The sequence below is a fragment of the Podarcis erhardii genome (assembly GCF_964252035.2).
Source record: "Podarcis erhardii genome assembly, chromosome: 13".
Taxonomy (NCBI): Eukaryota; Metazoa; Chordata; class Lepidosauria; order Squamata; family Lacertidae; genus Podarcis; species Podarcis erhardii.
This window is the reverse complement of record NC_138502.1, coordinates 19,770,933-19,795,522: the sequence shown is the minus strand read 5'-3', so window position 1 is coordinate 19,795,522 and position 24,590 is coordinate 19,770,933. Positions and strand designations below refer to the sequence as shown.

Sequence of the window (24,590 nt, the reverse complement as noted above, 5' to 3'; positions counted from 1 at the left end):
CAACCCCGGATCTGCATCGCAATTGCCTTCCATATTTTGTAATACTGCAGTAGCTTAAGCAGGGTGGGGGTGGGGGTTGTGAGGGAATTTTTAAAATAAGGAAAGGAGCTTGTCTATAAGATAGTCAAATTAGATTTAAAAAATAAACATGTCTAGAAGCTTGTGTAACTTATTCTACTTGTCCTTTAGACTGAAGTGAGAAACTGCAGCCCTGTCTATCTGGGAGTGAAACTGAGTGAACTCAGTGAGGCAATACTTAGGTGGAAGCATGCATAGATTGGGCTGTATGTATTCCCCACTCCTTTTTCTTAAAGGCTAGAGTAGCAAGCAATTTGTTTAAGTTTAAAATTTGTGTGTGCTAAAAATACACATAATGACTTGCTTAATTTTATGTGGCTTACTTCCTTGCTGTACTTAAATTCATGTAGGCAAAGAGGTTCAACCTTCTTGAATAATATGGTTTACCTCAGAACAGATGGTTCTACCTCCATTCCACAGTCCATAAGGTGAGAACGACCTTCAAGCACCATAGTTAATTCAGTCCTGACTGTTTTGGTTCCTGTGCTGTAGCAGAAAATAAAATAAATAAAATAATAGCAGGAAAGGGAGTATTAAATTTCAACCCAGGCTTAAGTGTCTGGATGTTGAATAATGGCTCAAGCCACTTTCAACGTTATTAAAGAAAAGTGTGATCTTGGTGTGTCAAGTGGCAGGCAAGTGGTCTAAGCAGAATAAAGAAATCAAACCATTGGCTACCATACAGCAAATGCAGGGAACAATCTCACACTAGTTAGTCATACTAAAGTTCCATCGAAAGTGATTAAAATATTGAAGGGTAGTTAGATGATTGACTGTATACAATTTTGTTGCTTTTGATATATTTAATCACTTGATGTCGAACTGTAATTTCATTTTTCTGCACTCGGAGATGAAAGCTCTTCTAAAGTGAAAAATACGCCTGACATGTCAACAGGAGAGCCATATTCCAGGACCTAGATGAACATCTGTGTAGCATCTCTAAGATAACTGGAGGGTGCTTCTGGATTAAAACCTGGATGAGTTATCTCTTCCTACATGGAAAACACATCCTAGTGGAAGAGGTAGCAACCATCAGGAACCTTTTGCAACACTTTGAAAGAATAAGTACCACTTAGGCCAGGAAAAAGATGAGTCTTCCTTAGACAGCTCTCTTTATTAGAAGCCCAGACCTGCCATCTGCCCAATGAGGTTCTGGACCATAAAGCACCTACAGTTCCCTTCTTTCCCTCCCTCCTGCATGGAGTGCATTTTTAAATTTTTTTTGGTGCCTTGCTCTTATATTTTAAGATGATATGTAGCTTCAGCCCAAAGAAGCTGCGAACATTAACCATGTCCGTCTACCCTGAGATAGCAAGAGACAAGACTAGGCTGCTGGCAGCAAGTGAAACCCCAGCCCATAACAGTTGAGAGCAGAAAAACACAAGACACTTCCCACCCCAATGTGGAAGGCTTAAATTCAGCCATAATGAAGACCGGGTCACATCACTGATACATCATCTTTCTGCATTTGCAGGCAACAACATGTGACACACAACAAACAGAAGGCTCAAACTCACTGCCCCTCCCTGAGCGCGCGCGCACACACACACACACACGTGCACACACACACCCCATGAGATCTGCCCTACTTGTGGTCATTTCAGATCCTCAGTCAGTTTTACCTCACCTCCAGCAGCTGTGTTATCTGTTCTAAAGTTGACTGAGATTCAAACAAATATGACACATATTTATCTTTCCCTGACTTAAAAAAAAAAAAAAAAGCTAACACAAAATCTGCCTCAGGCACCTGCAAGTTGAAACAGAAGAGGGGGGGGGGCATGCTGATCCCTTTACAATCTGTCTCTTGGTTGTTTTTCTGCTCAGAGTCACAGGGCCTCCCCTTCAAAATGGGGAAAGTTCCAGAGTTAACGCTTTCATTTCTCTACCCACTCACATTCACAGAAAGACACATCGACATACCTTGTTTGGCCCAAAATCAGAATGAAATCCAGAAGGACTTGTGTCCTCCACTGAAAAACTAGCTATCAGTCTGGATCACCAGAATAGGTTTGAACTATTTGCAGGCATGCTCCACTATTCAGCCCCTTATACAGTACAGATTTCAGATTCAGATTAAGGTGGTGCTGCTGCATAGAAAATATAGAAACCCCATCTTTGTTAATATGTGGCTTTTTAAAAAGCGGCACAATTGTAACCTAGGTAAATACATTTGTTAAATTTATAATTAAAATATTTCTTTATTCATAAGAGCTACCCAACATGGATTGGGATGCTGATTTCCGTGAACTGGTTTGGGTGTGTTCCATTGAGGCCAAACAAAAGACATGGGGACTTAAAAACTTCTGCCATAAAAATTAGAACAAACTCTAGCTGAAGAACCATTCACCTTATCATTTAGAGCCCAAATGTGGAAGAGTGTTCTTTGGGCCCAGTACATCAAGAAACAAGTTTAAAAACTGCTGTGGATTGAGTTATTTTCCCCACTTGCAATGGCTGATTACCTATATCAGCCTTCCCCAGCCTGCCGCTCTCTATATATCTTGGAGTACAAATCCTATCAGCTGCAGCCAGCACGCAGTTGCACTTGTGTTGCAGACTAAAACATCTGGAGGGTAGCTAGCTGGAAAAGGGTGACCTAAATTATGGCTTAGGTCCCTGGGCCAAGCAGATGGCCACGGCGTTTGCTAGAAGGCCACAGGGGTGCAGCCTTTTGTCCCCATGCTTGCAAAATGGACCACTCAGAAATCTAGTTGCTGACCACAGCCCCAAGTTAAAAATGTAGCTATTTCTTCTTCTCATAACTGACCAGGTAGGCCAGCTGGACTAATTCCGCAGCCCGTGAAGGAAGTGAACTGGAATTTAGAAATATGGGTAGGTTGCCTTCTAGACAGGAAGACAGGGTAAGAAGATAGCAGCAACTGACTTAGGCTAGCGGCAGCTGCAAGTCATCTCTATCAAGAAATGGAGAAAGACCTTTTCCCATTTTATGCTGAACTAAGCTCTGGAAAGTACCCACTCTGCCTAATAGGTATAGCTACGAAAGCAGTAGGTGGGGTTCAGCAGGCAAACAGACATTGCAAGGTGATCCCCAAATCCCTCCCCCCGGAGAGAAAGGGGAAGCTGAAGCATGTTGCGAGTCAGCCATAGACCCAGATTTGGTGAGAAGAACCAGAAGTGGAAATCTGGACTCTAGACCTTCCTTCCACCCAATCTAGTTTCAAGGCCGCTAATTACCCCTCCAGGGGGTGGGGGGAGAGCTGATTCAGTGCTTCAAGTTATTTCAGAGCAAATGAATGTATACAGAGCATCTTCCATAATAGACTAGCTGTATCCCACCCATTCCTTTACTCAAGGTCCTCACCAACACTCAGTGCAGCAGACCTCAATACCCAAGTGTCTAACCAGCCCTTAAAAAAAAAAAAAAGTATTGCATGGTGTCTGAAAGATACCTGGATAAAAAGTCTATTTAAATAACTTGTCTCTATAAAGCAGAGAGGCTGTACTCAGAACAAGTGTATTCCATTGAATTCCTATTCGCCCAGTGCAGACGTCACCCTCAAAACAGGTGAAAAAGATGTCCAAAACAATGGTGTTCTTCCTTGACCGCCACCAAAGCTAAGGAAGTCTAGCTTTGATGCAGAAAAGCCTGCAGCCAGCAAGAATTGATGCAAGAGGCTTCGGGTACGGATAACCTTTGCTAGCGCCATCAATAGCTTCTCACAAGTTACAAGGCTACAGGTCAGCAATTTAGAATTCTTCTTAACCCAAGAATGTTTACAAGGCCATCCACCCTGGATGGCAATTTGGAAGAACAGCTGAACACCACAATCTAGAAGCACCTCAGCCAATGGAAATCCATTGCCGTAGACCCCAAGGTTTCCAGATCCTATATATGTTTATCCACAGATACTCAAAGCAATGGAAAACCATAACCCCAAGAACGAAAAAATAACACCACCCTGTTCTAAGTGAGTTGTATAAAAAAGAAAAGAAAAAAACGTCCTTCCTTGTCTGTCAGCCCTTGTCAAAGACTTTGATTGACGGGAACTTGTGGCCTACCCCACGTCTTAAATCTGTGGGGTTCTTCGATGGGAAGGGTAGGACCCGGACATGATGCAGTCATTCATTCCATGGGGCAGGCGTGGTTGCCAATCCACTGCAGATCAGCCACTACTCCCCAGTGGAGATAAAGGATGCTGACCACCACCAGCACGTGCATTATCTGATGGCTGTTGAACCAGTAGTCAAAGCGGCCCGGCTTCCAGCGCTCAGGCACCCGCGAGATGTTGATGACGCCCCCGAGAAAGGCCAAGCCGTCCATTATGAGGTATGAGCGCAGAGAGGAAGGGTGGCCGGTGCCCAGTCCCACCCATCGCAGGTAGAAGAAGAAGAAGCGGAAGAGGGCTTGCCAGGCAAAAGCCCGCAGGCGCCGGACGCTGGAGCTGGCAGTCACTGCGCAGAAAATGCCGTAGCTCGACAAGCCCGTGTAGGCCAGCAGGGCAGCCGTGCGGGGAATCGGGGTGCAGGCCAGCGTGCAATAGATGATGGGGAGAGCACCTGCAGGGAAGAGAGAGAAACACAGTCCGCCCATCAGGAAGTTAAGGACAGGGTGGGATGAGGGGGAAGCTGGTAATTATAATTGTCATTTGTGTGGCCAGCCTCCACCACTGGTAGGATGGTCATGCTGCTGTCCCCACACTCTCAGGCAGAACCCCAAGACCCCTCAGTTCTGCATCTAACCAAATTCTACGTCCTCTCCCTTGCCAGATTTCTACCACTCCCAAATGAACTTTGGCTGCTCACGGCACATTATTATTATCATCACCATCATTATTAATGAATTTACATGCCCCACATCCCACACACTAGCCCGCTCCTGCCTTCCAGGCACTTGTTTTGTTGCTCTGCACTTTGTTCAGGCATTCAGGAAGTGCTCTCCCTCCTCTGCCACTTCCCTTTTGCTGTGTGTCTTGTCTTTTTACTTTGTAAGCCTGGATTCCGCTCCCCCCCCCCAACTTCTTAAACATTATTTATTGATGCGAGCTACTTTGAGAGACAACAATTTTTATGGCTATTTTGGGGTAAGTAAGGCTTCCCAAGTTCTATCCCTGGTATCTACAGTTAAAAGGGTCAGGTAGGCTCTGTGACGGGCCTCTGCCCAAGACCTGCCACCATTCAGCCTGGGCAGTACTGGGCTAAACTGGACCAATCGCCGGATCTGGTATCTAAGCTTCCTAAACATCATCCACCACAGAGAACATTTTTGGCTCTTATCAGGATCTGCCTAGCTGGCCAAATCTGACAGGCAGGCAGAACAGGTACACAGCCCACACAGAATTTGGCCCAACACTCCCACCCCCCAGGTGACAGGTTATGGTTTGGGGAAAAAAGCCTCATGGGCAAAGATTGGCCCAAGATCTATGGGATCGCCATCGAATTTTGTCTTGTTCTAGGATCCGCCCTCTGATACCTGTCAGTACCTATGTGCCATTGTCCCCATCAAAAGTAGGCTTCTCCTTTCCAGCTTCTCATGTCTCCTCTGTGCCAGAGTTTGGTCGCTACCCGCATCCCAGTAAACCAGGGAGGAGAGCACTGTTAACTCACCCAAAGTGTTGACCATGCATACCCCACACATATCAAGGGTGAGCAAGGTATGGTAGACAGCGGGGCCTCCCTCGTGGTTCATGAAGAGGTGGTAGAGCACACTGCCAAGCTGTGGGAAGACGCAAGCCAGGTAGTGCGCTATTCCTAGCCATGAGACGGAGAGTCGGGTCCACGGAATGGTCAAGGGCAACACAAAGAGACACCCCAGCAGAGGAATACCTGAAAGAGAGAAGAGGAGAGCTGGCCTAGTATCCCATCTCCAACCAGGGACAGCCCGGGGACCCCACCATCTTCACAACTCTTCCCACAGAGTGCCCCACTCTAAAAGTTAGCACCAGGTGTATCTTCTCCAGTTCTCAGGCCCTTGGCGTCTCTCTCCCCCTCCCAACCCACATCCTCTGCTCCTGCCATCCCATTTGTCACGTCAGAACACAGTTGGAAGAAAAATTGTGGAGCATCAAAGCAGCATCGGGAAAGCCACCATTAAAGCATTTTTGGGCAGGGGCAGCCTACTCGTCTTCAGCAATGAAACCCTTTGACATGGTTTATCTCTGCTCCTCTTGCAAAGCGACGGCTCCGTTGAGGAATCTTTGATAAGACCCTCAAGGCCACCTGTTCTAGTCCCCTACCAGGTACAGAAGCGTGGATTAAGCGCTCTCGCACTGTGTGTAAACATTAAAGCAACAGCCCTTTCCCACTCCCCCTGAAATTTTGTTTCTGACAGTGAAAAAAGTTTGAAGCAAATGGTGTGCACTTGCAATTTCCCCAAGCATCACCTGTTCAATGTGTACTATGGAAACTTTTGCAGCATTGAAAAACATTTTAATGAGCTAAACCTTCCTCAATAATTACAACTGGGGTGGGTAGCAGGCCAACGCCATGTTCCTCCCAATGGGGCACGGACTGGATTTCTTTTCTCTCCACTGCCAAAATGCAGCAGCCTGGTAGATTCTTGACCTGTGGATCCAGCCTGCCCTACCCTCACTCTTCCTTATCCCCACTGAGCCTCAACTCTCCCCTCTCTCACCCTCCGTTTCCCCCAGAGGCTGCAGCTTTACACAAACAGATTAGGTCTTCCTGAACCCAATTACTGTGCTAATTGAGGCTGCCCGAAGCCAGATCTCAATTAGGAACATGATAAACATTCATTAAGAGGCCAGAAATACTCCTTTAGAGAGAGGCAGGGGAGAAACAGAAGAGAATCTCCCAGGGAGACTGAGTCAGCCCCCAGCCCCAAGGGGCCTGTCACCTAGCCCACAGCTAGGGAGAGAAGAGTTGCTGCTACCTCCTGGCAAGTCAGTGCCCTTTGTTACCCCATTACTGCAATCTCACTTGCCAGGAAAAGCTGCACCTCTTCTCAGTTTCTGCCTGAAAAACAGTTCGCTTCAGTCGGGAATCGGGATACACACACTGAAGCAGAGAGGGGAGTCTTAGGCTGAATACATTTTGAACACATGACTTCCCCCAGAGAATCCTGGGAAGTGTAGTTTACCCCTCACAGATCCACAACTCTCAGCACCCTCCTGTCCCAGGATTTTTTGGGTTAGATTCCCAAGTGGCCACTCCCCCGCCATGCAAGATTATCTGCTTCTCTAACACATACAAGGGACAGAGAAATGCAACAGGTGCCTCTTATTTGCACAATGAAGCTCCAGGATACAAAACACATGCAACCCTACTCTTTTATGCAATTGGCGAACATGGAAGCTTGGGCCAGGGCAAGGGAACCTGTGTGTTCCCCCTGCCCAGGTGTTGCTGCTGGACTTCAACTCCCATCATGGGCATAGCCAAGGGGGGCGGGGGACAGGGAGGGGCAGCTGCCCCCCTCAAATCAATAAAAAGGGATTCTTTTCCCCGCCCTACAAAAGTCCTGGCTACACCCATGACTCTCATCACCCCCAGCCAATTTGACCAATGACCAGGGATGATGGGAGGCGGAGTTCCAAAGGTATCAAAGACCATGAGTTCCCAAGCCTTAGAATCCCTTTTGCCAGCCTGCCACTGGACAGAGAATCTGAGTTTTTCAGCACTCACATGAGTAGTGGTGAGGCGGAAGTGGGACATAATGAAGCTGCTTTATCTAGTTTAGTATTGCCTGTTCTCAATGATAGCAGGTCTCCAAGTTCTCAAGCACAGCCCTTTTGCAGACTTTACCCTTTCCTTTTAAATAAATAATAATTATTCCAAAAAATTCCAGTGGAGATGCCACAGATGGTATCAGGAGCAGGTGCCAGGTGAGCCATAAATCACATGGCATCAGTGAAGTTAATTCTTTATTCAAGAAAACAAGGTTGACGCGTTAGGCCAGGCCTAGTGACAAGAGCAACTTGTCCTAGTAGATCTTGCCCCTATGAGGCAGTTCTCTAAGTCTCCTACACTCCCAGGTCCTTCCCAAGCAATCTGAGACTCAGTCGTGTGCCTGCCTTTGTTCTGCTCTCTTCATACCTCTTCTGGTTCTGGGAGATCAGGGGGAGGGGAGCTTGCCACAACAGGATGGGGAGACCCCCTGGCTTCTTCACCAGCCTGACTCACCTCTGCCTCTTGGCCCCTTCCTGTCCAGCCTCTGCTTCTGTTTCTGATTCTGGACTGCACTCTGCCACTGCCTCTTCCTACTCACTAAACCCTGTTTCCTCTTCAGCTTCTGACACCTCCTCCTCCCAACTTGCTCTCGCTTCTCCCTCTGACTACTCATCGTCATCCCACCACCAGTCCCCTGGCTCTGAACCTTCTTCCCCAGGTAGGACCTCCCACAACTCCTCTGCACTCAGACATCTGGGGCCTAGGCTCCTGGCTAGGGGGCGCTATGCTGCTGCATGGTTCTCTCCTACACCTGCCACAACTACCCTGGAGAGTATGTGACTGGGCCCAAGATCACCCATCAAATTTCGTGGCTGGGGAGGGCAGGGAGCATTTGAAGTCGTCTCCACAGTCCGAGTCAGATTCCCTTGAATGGTATACTAACAGTAGCTGTTTCCCCAAACTACGGCAAGAGGGTGGTCCATGGCAACACAATGAAAAAACCCATTGGCTCCCCGTGTTGTTGGTAGTGCAGTGGTTAGGGTGATTGACTAGGACCCAGGAGCCCAGGGTTCAAATCCCCACTCGGCCATGAAGCTCCCTGGGTGACCTTGCATCAGTGCTTCTCAGCTTAACTACCTCGCAGGGTTGTTGTGAAGATAAAAACAGAGGGTGGGGAAGAACCATATGTGCTACCTTGAGAAAGTGGGTTGTAAACGTTCTAAATAAAATTGGCAAACTGGTTAGGCAGCTGGGGGCAAGGTCATAACCTCAAAGACATAGGAAGCTTCCTTATACAGAGTCAGGCCATTAGTCTGTCTAAGTCAGTATCACCTACACTGACTGGCAGTGCCTCTCTAGGCTCTGGGCAGAGGTTGCTCCCATCCTTACTTGGAGATGTGGGGATTGCATTGCACGTGGCTCTACGGCTGTGATCTAGCCAAAGTCAAGATGAGCTAGGATGACTTTCATCTCTCGAAAAGCAGAGACTATGAGGATCTAATCTACGCCTTTGGGCTACAGCTCAATGGCCACCATAGGGCATAAGCCAAGCGCACCTGCCCCCCACCACCCTAAAGCCAGCGTTTTGGTAAAAAGCCAGGCTGTTTTCTACCCCCACCCCCGACGGCTCCCAGCATCCCCACCTGACGGGACGACGGTCCCAAGGACGACAGGGAGGGCCATGTCAGCAAATAACTTGGAAGCCTGCATTTTGCTGACGGCGGGGATTGTGGTACCCACGCGCCAGCTGCACAACCGCAAAATGCCTCCAAAATGCAGCCAGGCCATTTAAAGAAGCCACGCAGCAATTTGGCACCCAGGGGCTGGGAAGGTACATTTTAACTCACAGTGCCACCTGAAGAGGGAGAGGCTGTTCTGCCGCACACATCCCAAGAGGCAAGGTGGCAGAGGAGAACCACTCTCTCCAAGCCCCAAGGAAGGGAACAGCCTCAGGCCTGCTCCAAAATCCACACACAGGAACAAAACGGGAAACACAACCCTCTCTTTGCCAATCAGATGAAAAAGGGGGGGGGGGGCAAACAGAGGTATGAAAAGGAGTAGGGGGATAATTGTCAAGGTCAGGTGGCTCTCAAACTACACTACCAAACGGGTTTGGGTACAAAATTCAGCAAGCTAAGAACTCCCAGCTGTTGTTGTTGTTTTTTAAATTAGTTTCTAACCCTCAAGACTGAAAGTGTAATGCAGTGACTACTGAAGCTCCTGAAAGGTTTCCTGGTTGACCACAACACACAGAAAGAAATCTTGGATAATCCCTCTCTATCACCTATACCTACCTTGTAAGGTTGTTGTGATCTTTTAAGCAACTATCCTATCTTTAAAAGACATCTGAAGGCAGCCCTGTTTAGGGAAGTTTTTAATATTTAAAGCTGTATTGTTTTTAACACTTGATTGGGAGCCGCCCAGAGTGGCTGGGGAGACTCAGCCAGATGGGCCGGGTATAAATAATAAATTCTGATTCTGATTCTGATTATTTATTGTGCGGATTTGTTATTTTATTTCTATCGTAAATGTTATTGTTGCTAGCGGTCTTGGACATTTTAATGGAAGGGTTAGGGTATAAATCTAATGAACAGCAATAAGAAAAAAAATGAATGCTCCCATCTATTCTGCCCCCGAATTCCTTCCAGCGGGGCGACAGGGAAGGAAATGTGGTAAGTACATATCAACCTGAAGGTCTACATAGAAATGATAGCAAGATCTCAGAAGCCAGAGTTTGGAGAAGGGGGACAGGACTTGTGTGCCTCCTCATGAGTGGCAGGAGAAAAAGCGTTTGCAAGATTCACACAAATTCACTTAACACCATTTGCAGTATTCAGCCATCGTTGGCACAACATTTACTGTTGTGTCCCCCCCCCCCCAGTGCACACGTACACAAAATCCTGACAACTGTCCCCTGCAGAGTTATCAAGGCTCGGCCATTGAACTCTGCCACTGAAGTGGCAGGAGCCTCGCAGCGAGATCTGGCAATCTTCCCAGAGGATATCTTGCTTCAGGGCAGATGCTTGTATTGGTTGCCCAAAGCAGACTCCAGGCCACACTTCAAAAAATAAAGATAGGGACACGGTGGAGGGGAGGGGGGCAGCGCTGTTGTTTTCCCACATGAATAAAGCAAGTTACACCTGAAATATTCTTACTCTCTCCAGGGCCTAGGACCAGCATCGGGGACATCCAAGTTTATTTTCATTTCCCCACCCCTGCACACCCAGCTCTGCCTTTCCTGTTCTCAGTTTCTGCAATCGCTGCTACAGACCTGTCACAGAAGCACAATCCCGGCCTTGCTCTCCTCCCCAGGGACATGTTAGGGATCGGATAACAGACCCGGAAGCGTCAGGACTGTGTAACATTAAACAGTCATGATTTCACGGTCTGAGCCAAAGACTCGGGGCAGGGGAATATACACCGTGAAGCGCTGACGTTGTGCGATTCTGGCTCTACACACACACAAACCCATTCTCAGAGCCAGGGATGTTCCCTTCTCACTCTCTCTCCTTTTATTACATTTCACTGTCATTTCCAGAGGCTTAATCAAGGGTAACCTCATTTTTCGGAGAGCTGAACCAATCTGCCCTGTTACAGCTATTATTCATACAGCCCAATCAATGCAGCTCCTCCCCCCCCCCCATTTTTTCCCCAAGAGTCCCAGACCCAGGTAGATGCCAATCCAGACCTTAATAGAGGGGTGGGCAAGAGGAGGAGGAAAGGGACAGAGATCAGGAGGAAAGATTTGTGTGTACTGTATGCAGAAATGCGGGTGCACATGAGGCTCTCACGCTTTTGTGATAAACCTCAAAGGCCCACCTACTGCCAGAGTTCAGTCTGGGCTCCGCTTGCCACCTCTGAGGTCAGCTGCTCAAGTGTAAGCCACTTATCCCAGGAACTGCTATTTCAGCATCTGGGACCGGATTGGACCCCCTGGCAGGATGGAAGGGGCGGGGAAGAGAAAAAAACACTGAGCCTATAATTGGATCATCATTAACTACCTGGAAGAAGCTAAATAAATACCGTTCCTGAAGACGGATGAAAGTGGGAGGCTCAAGGCTGTCTGTAGGAAAAGACAGGGGCACAAGGCATCAGGAAGCAGCACTATCGCCTCTTAGTGCCAGGGTTGGTCCTTGGCCATAGCAGTAAAGAGCTGAAAGGCGAGGATGTGTGCCCCCCCCCTGCCCCCCCGGCCAGAAGGTGCAACAAGGTGCATTTCTTCCTCATGCACGATTTCCACAAAATGCAGCAAAGTCCACTCATTTACCAGCAGTTGGTTTTTAAAAAATGGATTTGAGCCAACAAATCCATAGCAGATTTGCCCATCAATGGTGTTTAAACTCAACCAGCAGGCCCTGCAACAAAATGTTGCAGCGTGCAGTGCTCTTGTTCACTGAGCCAGCCTTGCCCTCTGTGAAGCTCCATTTTATTCCCTCTTCCTTCCCACCCATTTTTCCATTTGCTCTCCCACACGACGGTCAGTCGGCATTCTCTGGCCAGTGGGCATGCTCAGTCATCACAGGGCTATTTGGGGGAGATCTTCCCTCACTTTTCTCTCATGAAGGCTTTATTTGGGGCTTGAACTTGTCACTCCCTCCCTCTTATTTGTATGTGGAACCATTTTGGCTATATAAGCACTCCTGAACACAAGAAATAGAGGGAATTGGTTAAAAAGAATTGAACCTCCGTGTTCAGGAGGAGTATACCACCCATTAACAGATACTGGGGCCAAACAACAAAGGATGCCCATCTCTGTGACCTACTTTGAGATCTTTCTAGTAACATCTGGCTTGGCCACTGTTGCACAGGTAAGCTGGATAAGGTGAATTTTGCCTTGAGCCAGAAAGACAGTTGCGAGGTGCTTCTGTGGGTGTCTTCACCTTCAGAGATTAGGCAGGTGATATACGACACACCCACCCAACCACATTTGCCTGGCACCGTCATCTTTCAGACAAGAAACCAGGCTAAATCAGCCCTGTTTTTCATGAGCTTTCAAACAGCAATTAATATTCTCCTAGCCACCGTCTACCTCTTTATTTGTTTTTAGACTATAAATTTTAATTTGTCAGGTTGCTTATTCAATTTGTTTTACTGCCGACACTTGATACCATTTAAATTGTAAGTTATCTCGAGGATGCAAACAACGGAAAGTGGGGGACGAAAACCCTTCTCTTTAAAAAAAATGAAATCAATCCGCCTTGTGTGGTCCTGGCTGAAACGGCAGCCTCAGTTCCCCCATCTGAGAAAGGGAAGGGAAAGCTTCGCTCAACTCACTAAGTGACACACGCTGAAGAAGAAAAAAACCGGCATCCCTTTATAAAAAGGATTAGTAGCCAGAGCAGGATGCTGCAATGGTATTGAATCTCTCACGCTATTTGAATGACATCCTGCGAGGCAAAAGGGGTGTGTGTTAAGTCCAGTCCTACTTTCGGCCAAATGCAGGAGGTAGCATTTAGGGGTGGGCGAAATTCTGCCCAGTGTCCTCATCCTACCTCTTGGCTGCACAATGTCACTGAGGTCAAGAGAATCCGGAACAGCTCACATTACCCACACAGCTGCCTCCCTCCCAGAAGAGTGTGGATACTGCCCGCCACATCCTCTCAGCAATACAAAAACCTCCCATATTCCCAGCCTGCTGCAACACCTCCTTTCCTGCTGGATCCACTACGCTATCTCCAGGGCCCTTGCGGTCCCCTCACTCTCTGCACAGCATCTACGCCCACCAGCCAGTAGAGCTAACCTTAAATCCCATTCATCCATTTATCAAAACGCCTACCTGTATTTCTGCACCACCACCACCCGCCCCAGACAAACTGCCGTTCCTATCCAGGTCTCTGTTTTCCATGCACCTGTCAAGAGCCAGCAAGGTGTAGGTTGAGTCATGGAATTGTAGCGCTAGGAGGGAGACACCAAGGGTCATCTAGTCCAACCCCCTGCAGTGCAGGAAGCTTGGTCTCCCCCATCCCGTCCGAAAACATAGCAGTCCCTGCTTAAACTTTGCAAACGTGCTAGCAGGTAGGTAGTTATCAGGTGTTGAAGTAGGACGGGGAAGATCCGGGTTCAAATTCCGACTCAGCCAGGAAGCTTATTGTGGGCAAAGAGAAGGCCATGTATGGCATCCTGAGGACTGTATACGCATACATACACTGCTTGGTTTTGTGAGTGGCAGTATTTACTGGTACAGAATACCAGAGCCTGTTTTTCCCTGCCAGTAACGGACGGCACTCTCCTCAGAGGCTGGATTTGTCGCTTGAGGTGACTGCCTTGCCTCATGGACAGGCAGACCACGCCAAGAGAAGCCAAGATTCCTGGATTTTATCCCTCACCATTCTCTTCTTCTCACCTGTGGACCATATTCTAACACCCTTTGTCCTTCAGAGTAGGAGGGCGTTGAATATATATATATATATATATATATATATATATATTTAAAAAAAAAAACTATTTCCAGGGCAGCTAAAAAGCAGGCCCTTCTTTTTTTTTTTTTTTTAATTTTTTAGAAAAGTTTTTCTTTTACAAATTTAAATAACACATACTTTCCAATATAATACATAAATTCTTTTAGACTTCCCCCAGCTCCCTCCACAATCCTCATGATTTTAAAATTTAATTCACATTTTCTTTATAATTGTATTGCTAGTTAGTGAATCTTTACAGCTCTTTCCCCTCTTACAACACCCTTTCTCCTCACAAAGCCTCTTTAAAACCGACTAGCGTTGTCTGTTCATCACATATATTTTCCAGATAAATCGTAAACTTTCTCCAGTCCTGGACTGGAAAAGCAGGCCCTTCTAATCCCCTGGGAACCGTGACTCTATGGCTGCTCCCTGCCCCTAGGTCTTAAATGTTGGGCTAGGAGAGCAGAGCGGGACTCAATCTCTCCGTTGCCTGGATTAGCCAGGATCAACGGCTGCTTAGCCCCCAGAGGGCTGGAAAGGTAATTCCCAGCAGGGCTCCTGGGTTCAGTGAGGGGAGAAAATGAGCAAGAATTAAGCAGAGAAAGACGCTCTCTCCAGGGCCCGTGCAAGATTTTGGGCTGTCTGAGGCAAAAGACACAATGGGGCATCCCTCCCACCATAGACAGAAGCGGATATAAGCAGCAGTCACCTCTTGCTTCAACACTGGGGACGGAATAACACCCTCTACTGCACCTGAGAGCACCAGGCTTTTTTAGGGGTGAATGACAGGCCATGTAGAATACGCAGCTCTGTTTTCCGAAAGGAGGCCACATCTACGCCAGAAATTTAAAGCACCAACATGCCACAGTCATGGCTTCCCCGAAGCAATTCTGAGAACTGTAGTTTATTAAGGGTGCCGAAAGTTGTTAGAGACCCCCGATTCCCCTCACAATGCTCCCAGTTCCCAGAGTGGTTTGACAGTCCATCCTTCTTCCTGAGGAACTCTGGGAATTGTAGCTCTGTGAAAGGAATAGGGATATCCTAACAGCTCTCGGGCTGTTTCAAGTGGAATGATAGTGCTTTAAATGTCTGGGGCAGATGTGGTGTGAATGGCCAGGGGGCTTGGGAGAATCAGTCACCACAGCCCCATAAGTTTATGGGCTATAGGCTATAATCACGCTCTAATGACAGGGTGGGCCCTGAGCTTCTCACAGACATATGAGGCTGGCTTACACCGTCAGGCTACTGGTTTATCTCGATTCCAGAACAATATGGTTTTACTCTTAACAGGCAGTGGCTTTCCAAAAACTTGAGTTCTTTCATAGAACCTTAGAGCTGGAAGAGACCACAAGGGTCATCTAGTCCAAAGCTCCACAATGCAGAAATCATTTGCCCAAAGTGGGATTCAAACCCATGCCTTTGAAATTAAGAGTTTCATGCTCTACTGACTGAGCTATACTTCAGCTATCCTTTCACTAGGCATTGAACCTGGGATATTTTGAACAGAAGGAAAAACTCTGCCTTCAAGCTGTGGACCCAACAAATCAATAGAAACTGAACTGAACCTCCATATGCAGGTACAGTATACCCCTCCCCCAAAAAACCCAGATCAATCATGGCTGCCATCATTTTCATGCATTGTTTTTGAGTCTCCCCCAAGGCTATTGATAACACAGTGTTGGACGAGTTCAACCTTTGGCCTCATCTAGTGAAGAAGTACTTATGTTCCTACTCCTGCCTGATTTGTTCCCTGCAATTTATTGGAAGCTGGCCATGGGCACCGATGCTGCCAAGCAGTTCCCAGGTGCCGGTACATGCCGCTCCCTGGAGATTCCCCACCCTGACGATGCTGCCAAACCAACAGCATGGTATCCGCGAGGCAATTCCCCTGGGAAGCTGGTATAAGCAAGTTTACACATATACAAAAGTTCCACTTGCCTCAGCAGAACAGAAACAAAACAACTTTCATGGCCCTTTTGGCTTCTTCTAAGAAAACGCCTACAACCGTCGTCGTTTTGCGCAAAATAGCCCTGGCTCATATGCACACAACACGCGGAAATCCCTTCTAAAACCAGGGCAGATTCCCCAAACTATTTCCCATAATTCCTTGAGGAGAAGGATGGGAAACAGTGGACAAGATCCTCAAAAGACCACCTGCCCACCATTTGGTCCCATTCAGAGAAACAGCCATGGGAGAGGGTTGGATATGTACAAGTATGCTCAGCTTAAAGTAGACCCGGCCTCACAAAAAAACAGGCCCCACACATCCCAGAATCCTTTGCAACATGCAAGGATTTCATGGCAGGCATAGAGGGATTGCCTTGAGAGAGAAAACAACAATTCCTTTAGAGTAGGAATTTGAAACCTAATTCTCTTAGCCAGGGACCTACTCCCTTCTAACACCAAGGAAGGAAGCCACAAATTCAGTCTTTCTTTAGGATATTGATCCATTAAACACCCGCACCCCATCAGGTGCGTCAAATCTCAAAATGACGTGGCTCAGGCTACTTTATTCTAACCTTTGAAGCCTGTTAGCTATATGTCAAAGCTGGCAAACAGCTTTATTGGTCCCCTAGAAGTGCCCTTCAACGCTTCAGCACACCCATAATTGCTCCACTTTGCTCTTTGCCCTCATTTGACACCGGCAGTTGGAGAACAATTTCCTTCCTCAAGTCAGGCTCTTGCCACAACATGTGTGGAGGAGCAAAGACTTTAAAAGTCAGATATTTGAGCAGGAGATCACCTGGGGGGGGCTGTGTGTGTATTGTACCACAATTCTGCAGGAATGCAGGGGGGAATGTGCAGAATGCAACATGAGGACTATTCTGAGAATCTCAGCCTTCACAAAAAAAGAAAAGGGGTGGGGAGGAAAGAGGCGCAATCCAGCCCGTATGGTTGCAAATAAACACTGGAGAGCATGTGGGCAAAACAGTGCTTACTGTAGCACAATGAGAGTTGCCCGCTTTAAAAAAAAACAGATCTTCACTAGAAGACACAACACAACACACACACACACACACACACACACACAGTAAGGGGTAAGCAGTGAGGTGGTGAAATTTGCTGATAGTACTGTTCAGGATCATTAAAACAAAAAGAGAGATTGTGAAGCGTTCCAAAAGAACCTCTCCAAACTGAGTGAACAAGCAGTTAAAAGGCAAATGCAACTCAGTGTAAACAAGTGTAAAGTGATGCATGTTGGGGCAAAAAATATTAATTTCACATATTTGCTTATGGGACCTGAACTAGGGGTGACTAACCAGGAACGTGACCTTGGGATCCTAGTGGATAGCTTGCTGAAGACGTTGATCCAGTGTGTGGCAGCAGTGAAACAAGCAAATTTCATGCTAAGGATCGTTAGGAAAGGAATTGAAAATAAAACTGCTGATACCCTAACGCTGTGATACAAGTCTATGGTGTGACTGTATTTGGAATACTGTGCAGAGGTCTGGCCACCTCAGCTCAAAAAGGATATTGCAGAGTTGGGAAAGTTTCAGGAAATGGCAAGTGAAATGATCAAAGGGATGGAGCAACATTCCTGTGCAGCAAAAGTTGCAGCATTGGGGACTTTTTAGTTTAGAGAAAAAGTGAGGAAGAGGTGACATGACAGAAATGTGTACAGTTATGCATAGAATGGAGAAAGTGGATGGAGAGAAGTTTTCCTCCCTCTCATATAACACTAGGTCTCGTGGACATTCAGTGAAGCTAAATGCTGAAAGATTCAGGACAGATGAAAGAAAGTACAGTGGTACCTCGGGTTACAGACGCTTCAGGTTACAGACTCCGCTAACCGAGAAATAGTGTTTCAGGTTAAGAACTTTGCTTCAGGATGAGAACAGAAATTGTGCTCCGGCGGCGCAGCGGCAGCAGGAGGCCCCATTAGCTAAAGTGGTGCTTCAGGTTAAGAACAGTTTCAGGTTAAGAACAGACCTCCGGAACGAATTAAGTACTTAACCCGAGGTACTACTGTACTTCCTGCAGCGCATAGTTAAAACTATGGGAGGTTGTGACGGGCCCCAACTTGGAGGACTTTAAAAGAGGATTGGACCACTTCATGGACAACAAGGCTATCAAGAGAACCAGCCACAACAGATGTGTTCTACCTCCACTGTTGGAGGCAGTGAATACTTCTGTGTACCATTTGCAGGGAATTACAAGATGGGAGAGAGCTGTTATTCTCATGTCTTGCTTGCAAGCTTCCCCGGGGCACTTGGTTGGCCACTGTGAGAATCGGATGCTGGACTAGATGGGCCATTGGCAGGCTCTTCTCATGTTCCCAATAATGGACTACAGATGAATCAAGGCAGCTCTGGGTGTCCCTGAAGAAATGTGAACCCTCAGAAAGCACTGCCCTAGACAAGGAAGAGGAACAAGGAAAAGGAAGCTTTGGCCCTTCAGAGCTCACAGGACTACACCTTCTCATTCCTGACCCCTGGCCATGTTGGCTGGGCCTGATAGGAGCTCGAGGCAGAGAGTTGGACTCTCTGCTTCTTTATTAGATATTCAATAAGGGAAGAAAAGTGTTTAGGTGGGACACGTCAACAGCCACCGAAGCCAAGCAAATGCCTTTCCTCCGCTGCAGTTCTCGGGGAATTCATTTCAAGAATATCCAGCTTGTTAACTGACCCCACCCTACTCCACCCAGTTGTCTGGGGCAGGCTGAAGCCATTCCCCAAAAGATGCTTTCGTTTGGGCTTGCTGCTGCCCGCTCCCTCCCTCATCCATGGTGAGTAAGTGCGCACAGTTTGCACAATATGCTGAGCCTCTGCTTGTGACACATGAAAGGGGTCCTGTGGGCAGGAGAGCTCGTAAAAGGGCAGTTTGCCCTTACAGGGGAGACTAGCCTCAACTCTGCAGCTTGCTCAATTGCCCAACTGGTCCTGCTCTCCGCTCTCATTACCCAGGCAAATTCATTTCTCTGACCGTGCGAGCATTTCCTTCCTTATTCCCCCAATACAGGGCAGTGGGAGAGCAGAGCAATTCGCTTCTTAAGAGGCGCTGGGAAACTGTACCCTAGTTACTCAACATTGACATGGGGGGAATGGCTGCAGCAGCTCAGTGCCAAGGGGGGGGGGGACACTCTGCATGTGGTCAAAAGCTACTTGCTCTTATTTCATATTCATATCCCACCTATCCACTCAGGAACTATTCATTCAGTGCTCTGAATGCTCAGAGACTATCTGTAGCCGAGGGGCTGCAACAGATGCCCACAGATCATACCTGGGATGGTGTGTTGTTAGGAGGTGGTCAGGGGTCCAGGCCTAAGGTCTTTTTGTACCAGACCCAAGATCTTCTAGCCCTTCCCTTCTTTCTTACTTTCTGTAAACTTAAAGTATTTATTTAAAAAATGATTGCAAGGCACATTTCCTCTAGAAGTCATGCTCAATTTGCATAGAATCATAGAATTGCAGAGTTGGGTGGGACCATGAGGATCATCAAGTCAAATTCCTTGCAATGCAGGAATTTTTCACCTAACACCCACGACCCTGATATTAAGAGTCTCATAAATGGCATGCAAATTTCTGTCACAGGGCTGTTGCTCCAAGCTCTTTAAGGTTCTAGCAACACACCTGGCCTGAGACATGACATGATTATTACTTTCCCAAGTTCTACAGGTGGCATAAAAACAGGTTTGGGGTGAGAAAATTTGCAATAAGGAGGCCTAAGGGGTAGGAAAACATTGCAGAACCACCTACATACTTGCACAATAGGTTTATGCAATTACTTTCAGTGAGCAGAAGGATATAATCCTGCCTGCGTGGTTTTTGTTATATCTCTACAAGTTAAAGGGTTAGAAGCCTTTTCCTCAAAATGAAATATTTTAAATAAATAAGGTATATACATGCTGTTCAGGAATGGGGAGCAGAATATTTCAAAAGTTTCAAGGGCCGTTTGTGGTTACAGCTCTGGACTGAACTCTGACAGCAGTTATCTTCTTCATACTTTTATCACAGCCTCTCCCAACCTGGTGCCCTCTAGATGTTTTGGAGCACAATGTCCACTCCGCTTGGGGCCAATATGAGCAAAACATATGCAGGGCAACAGATTAGAGGAAGGCTGATTTATGACATCCCTTCCAATAGAAGAGCTAGGGAAGGGCAGTCACTAGAAGCCTAGAGATGCTGGCTATTGAACCACAGGCCTTTTGCATGCAATCTGAGCAACCAGGAAGTGTTCTGAATGCTATATATCCATGCTTACTGTTTTGCTTTCATCTGGCTAAAGCAGGTTGGCTCAGTTTAAGAACTTAAGAAGAGTCCTGTTGGATCAGGTCGATGGCTCATCTATCCTGCTCCCACAGTGTCCAACCAGATGCCTATAGGAAACTGGAAACAGAAACTGGGCACAACAGCGCTCTCCCCCCTTTTCTCAGCATTCTCAGCAACTGATACTGCCTTTGATAGCAAAAGAGCACAGCCCTCACGGCTTGTAGCCCAGGATAGCCTGATCCTCCATGAATTAGTCTAATCCTCTTTTGAAGCCATCCAAGTTGGTGGCCATCGCTACAATTTGTCACCACCACCCCAAGCCAAACAGCCCACCAGCCAGATGGTGTGGTCTGCCAGGTGTTGAGCAACATCCTCATTTTTTGTATTCCCAGGTGGGCAGCAAGAACAGAAGGCGTAACAAACCAGCGGGTCCCAAGGTGTCCAGGCCTTACATGCAAGCTACTTTTTCAGATACAGAATTTATCATGTCCTGATCTGTTGTTGTTGTTTTACCTCTTTTTATGTTACATTCCTATTTTCCAGAGTTCCTAGGCAGCCTCCCATCCAGGCACCGACTAAACTCAGGTCTGCCTAGGTTCAGCAGATTTGCAGCAGTAGCAGACTTCAAACCATCCCCTAAGTACTGAAGGTGCAACCAAATTGTTCATGTTGCTATGTTACAAGGAGGAATGGGCACATGAAACAATGAGGTGAGAGCCAGTCGCTTTTGTGGATGTGATTTGCACAACTGTACTCTTGCAGTAAGAAACCTCCAGAATAGAAGAAGTATTGACAGGCCTCATTGCCTCCCCTTACTCTCACTATACAGAAAGGTTTATGGCTGTGTGAATATGAGCCTATTATTTCTGCCCAAACCCCACAGAATGGAGCTTTTCAGCTCAACTTCCTCTAGCATAGCCACAGGTGCTTGTGTCCAGAACAATCCCCATTGAAACCAATGACAAAAGCACATTGTGTGTTTTGCCCAAACTCAGCTTTGCAATGAATGGGAAGCGGGCGGAGAGTTCTAAAACATTCCATCCCCCATTGCCATAAGTCAGACGACAACAACAACAACACAACACAAAGCTGAATGAGTGAAGGGGTGACAGGGAGTCGTAGCTGGGACCTTGATGCTCCAACCTAACATGCCTCATAACAATAAGGCGCTTGAAAACCCTCTTTGATTTTCGCAAACCTTTGGGTCCATCTAACCCAGACTCTTCCTGCTCCACCACCTGAGATGATCCTTTCAAGGCACCCAAGACTGAACTTGGCTTTTCAGCATGCAAAACATGCCCTCCTCAGCTAAGCCTCTCTTTCGCAGGAAGTCAGCTGCTCTCCCACAAACCCACACAGGATAATACAAAGTTAAGGCTGCCATAGAAACCCTACCAGGAAACAGGGCACACAGCTAATAAGCGAAGTGAAACTCCCTTGGCCAATGTTAGCTCAGCAGCTTTGCTCCGACTCCGGCAAACAGTCACCTAAGCCCAGAAAAATAAACTTTTAATTATTCACCATTTGAAGGGGTGGCTCGCTGGAAACGGACAAGGGAAGCAGAATGAATGAGCCCTGACATCCGAGGGGGCACGAAAGCAGGGGTTGGGGGAGGAGGGGGAGAAAAAATATGCAGCGCGTGGGGACAGGCATCTAAATTGCCCACGGAGAGCTAGCTAGGTTGCAGTGGGGCTGTCGCGTGCGTGACACTGAGGTTGTCCATGGACCCTCCGGCGGCCAGGATGCTGCCAGTCTGTCTGGGGATCAGGGCGCAATGGAACTGGAGGACAGAGATTGGCGGCTGGGGGAGAGGGAAGAGGCATGAGAAGGGACGCGCGGCTCTCAAACTCCGTCGGGTGGGGGAGAGCCAGGCCCTGCGAAAAGGGTCCATGCCGACGCTGTGGGACCGGGCAAGAAAAACGGAAGCAGCAGCAGCAGCGGCAGCCGAGGGATGCCGAAATGCACCAAGAACAGACCAGAGCAAGGGTACAAGAGCTCTGGGCAGCCGGATGGAGGTAGAGGTACCTCTGGATGCCCGCTGCACGCCTAGGGCTGGAGGGCTGGCAGGCGGTGCAATCGCGGGGAGGGCCCTGCAGGAGAGCAGGCACGGAGATCGGAGGGCATCGGAGCCCGGCGGGAGAAAGCGCGGCCGACGCGGCGGGGTTGGGGTGGTGGAGAGGCCGGTGTTAGACACGGGCTGCAGGGAGCAAGGAAGGGAAGGCTGCGGGGACTCACCATGGGTGTAGATGTTGCCCAATTCGTTGTGCAGGTAGAAGAGGCTGCGGAGGCAGCCGGACCCGGTGCTGATCGGCCGGTAGCCCGTCAGCACGAAGCGGTTGAACTGCAGGTGAGGGGGGGAGCTGGCCCAGTCCAGGAGCCGGGGCCCCCCCAGGAAGGCCATGGCCGGGCTCCCCCCCCGGGGTCAGCTGCTGGCCGGGGTCTGCATCCTCTTCCTCCTCTTCCTCCTCTTTCCTCCTGCTGCTGCCGTTGCTGATGCTGCCGCTGCAACGAGCAGCTCCTCCTTGGGCTTCCCCCTCGCTTCGCTCCCCTCCTCGGGCTGAGCTCACAATCCGGCCCCGCCCACCGCCCTCATTAACATAATACATGCGGGTACCACTGCTCCCCTCCTCCTCCCCTGCCGCCTTTTCTCACGCCGGGCCGGTCCCCCTATCTGCAAGGCTTCGGCGCAAGCCCCGCCCACGATCCCGCCGCTCCTTTGCATAATCTCTGCACCGCAGTCGCTCTGTCTCGCACATGGCTGCCCGGATCAGGGTTCTGCACTCTGCATAAAAATGACAATATATGCAAGCCACGCCCTTCCTCTCCGGGGCCTACCAACCGCCCGAGCTTGACTAAGAACTGTCGTTCCATTATTAGCATAACGGACGCCCCGCCCTCCCTGCGGTGGGTGTTAATAGGGCGCCCCGAGTCCTTGAAATTCGATTATTTGCATAACCTATTGAGACACGCCCCCAGCAGCTTGTCAGCGATGTCCGCGATTGGACGCGCGGAAGATAGGCCCAATTGTAAACCCCAAAGCAGACAAAAGACGCCCCCGAAAGGCAGGAGGGTGTATAGGTTTGACGCGGTTATGAAATTAATTCCTAAATCCTAGAAAGTCACGCCCCTAAACTGCGTGGTGGCCCGTCACATAATAGGACACCTCTTTGATATTTTTTTTTAAAGTAATCCCCAAAGCGCTATTGCAATAACGTTGTTTGTGCAAGAAGATCTCATATTATTATAAGTATTTGCATGTGTTTCATAATGCAGTGGTTTCCTACGCATTTATAGCGCCTGGTGAGTTTTCGGCTTTCAGAGACATAACGTGATCCAGTCATCCTTGCAACAACCTTGCATGGAAGTCCAGCTTTATCCCCATATTACAGAAGCGGGACTGAGGCTGAGAGAGCGGTTTTCCTATAACCGCGAGGGGGGCGTCTCGCAGGAGTGAGGTTTGACTGAGAGACTGCCAGGTTCATAGTTCAGTCTGCGGGCTGGCAGCCACTAAGCTACACAGCAGTTTTATTAATAGAAATATAACTCACGCGGGTGATTCTCGTCTTTATTAAAGCAATAAGTAACTGGGAGGAAAGGCTGGCGGAGGGGTGGGAACGCTGTAACAATATTTGCACAACGTAGGATACAGCTTTCCTTTTACCTCTTGATTAGTAATAATTTGGGTACGTTATTGTCATGTTCATCTCAGACTACTTGCATATTCCAGATTAATGCATTAAACTCATCCTGCCCAGGCAGAGCATAAGGAAAGCTAGTGGAACAGACATGAATTACAATAATTCATTAATTACTCTCAGCGTTGCCTCATTAATCCAACTGCGGTTGGAGTCTCCCTTTCTCAAGTGCTACTGGCAGGTGGAGGGTAACAACGTTTCCCTCTCCAACATGGAAGACAATTAACATTATACAATACAGTGGTACCTCGGGTTACATACGCTTCAGGTTACATACGTTTCAGGTTACAGACTCTGCCAACCCAGAAATAGTTCTTCAGGTTAAGAACTTTGCTTCAGGATGAGAACAGAAATCGTGCTACGTCGGCACAGCGGCAGCAGGAGACCCCATTAGCTAAAGTGGTGCTTCAGGTTAAGAACAGTTTCAGGTTAAGTACGGACCTCCAGAATGAATTAAGTACTTAACCCAAGGTACCACTGTATGGAAAAGTATGAGGGGAAGGGGGTTACAGCACAACCCTATGTATGATTAATCAAAAGTTCAGTGGGACTTCTTTTATTTTTACATTTGTATCCCACCTTTCCTCCAAGGACCTCAAGCAGGCACTTCTCTCCATTTTATCTTC

At 48.0% G+C, this 24,590-nt stretch overlaps 1 protein-coding gene across 1 annotated transcript; it reads right to left on the bottom strand.

The window, feature by feature from the left end:
- Window positions 1–1,173: 1,173 nt before the first annotated feature.
- On the bottom strand, window positions 1,174–22,842 carry PAQR4 (progestin and adipoQ receptor family member 4). Its single transcript, XM_081837150.1, has 3 exons — window positions 22,505–22,842; window positions 5,644–5,862; window positions 1,174–4,596 (listed from the first exon to the last, which is right to left on the bottom strand). Exons 1-3 carry the CDS (start codon window positions 22,668–22,670, stop codon window positions 4,163–4,165), a joined length of 819 nt encoding a protein of 272 aa, XP_081693276.1. The 5' UTR covers window positions 22,671–22,842; the 3' UTR covers window positions 1,174–4,162.
- Window positions 22,843–24,590: the final 1,748 nt, after the last annotated feature.

What these genes read in the sequence shown, in the direction of transcription:
- PAQR4 (XM_081837150.1), bottom strand. Translation starts at nt 22,670, where the DNA reads ATGGCCTTCCTGGGGGGGCCCCGGCTCCTGGACTGGGCCAGCTCCCCC. An exon ending in GGGCAACATCTACACCCATG is followed by an intron (nt 5,863 to 22,504) that starts GTGAGTCCCCGC and finishes TCTCTCTTTCAG; the next exon opens with GTATTCCTCTGCTGGGGTGT. An exon ending in ATGCATGGTCAACACTTTGG is followed by an intron (nt 4,597 to 5,643) that starts GTGAGTTAACAG and finishes TCTTCCCTGCAG; the next exon opens with GTGCTCTCCCCATCATCTAT.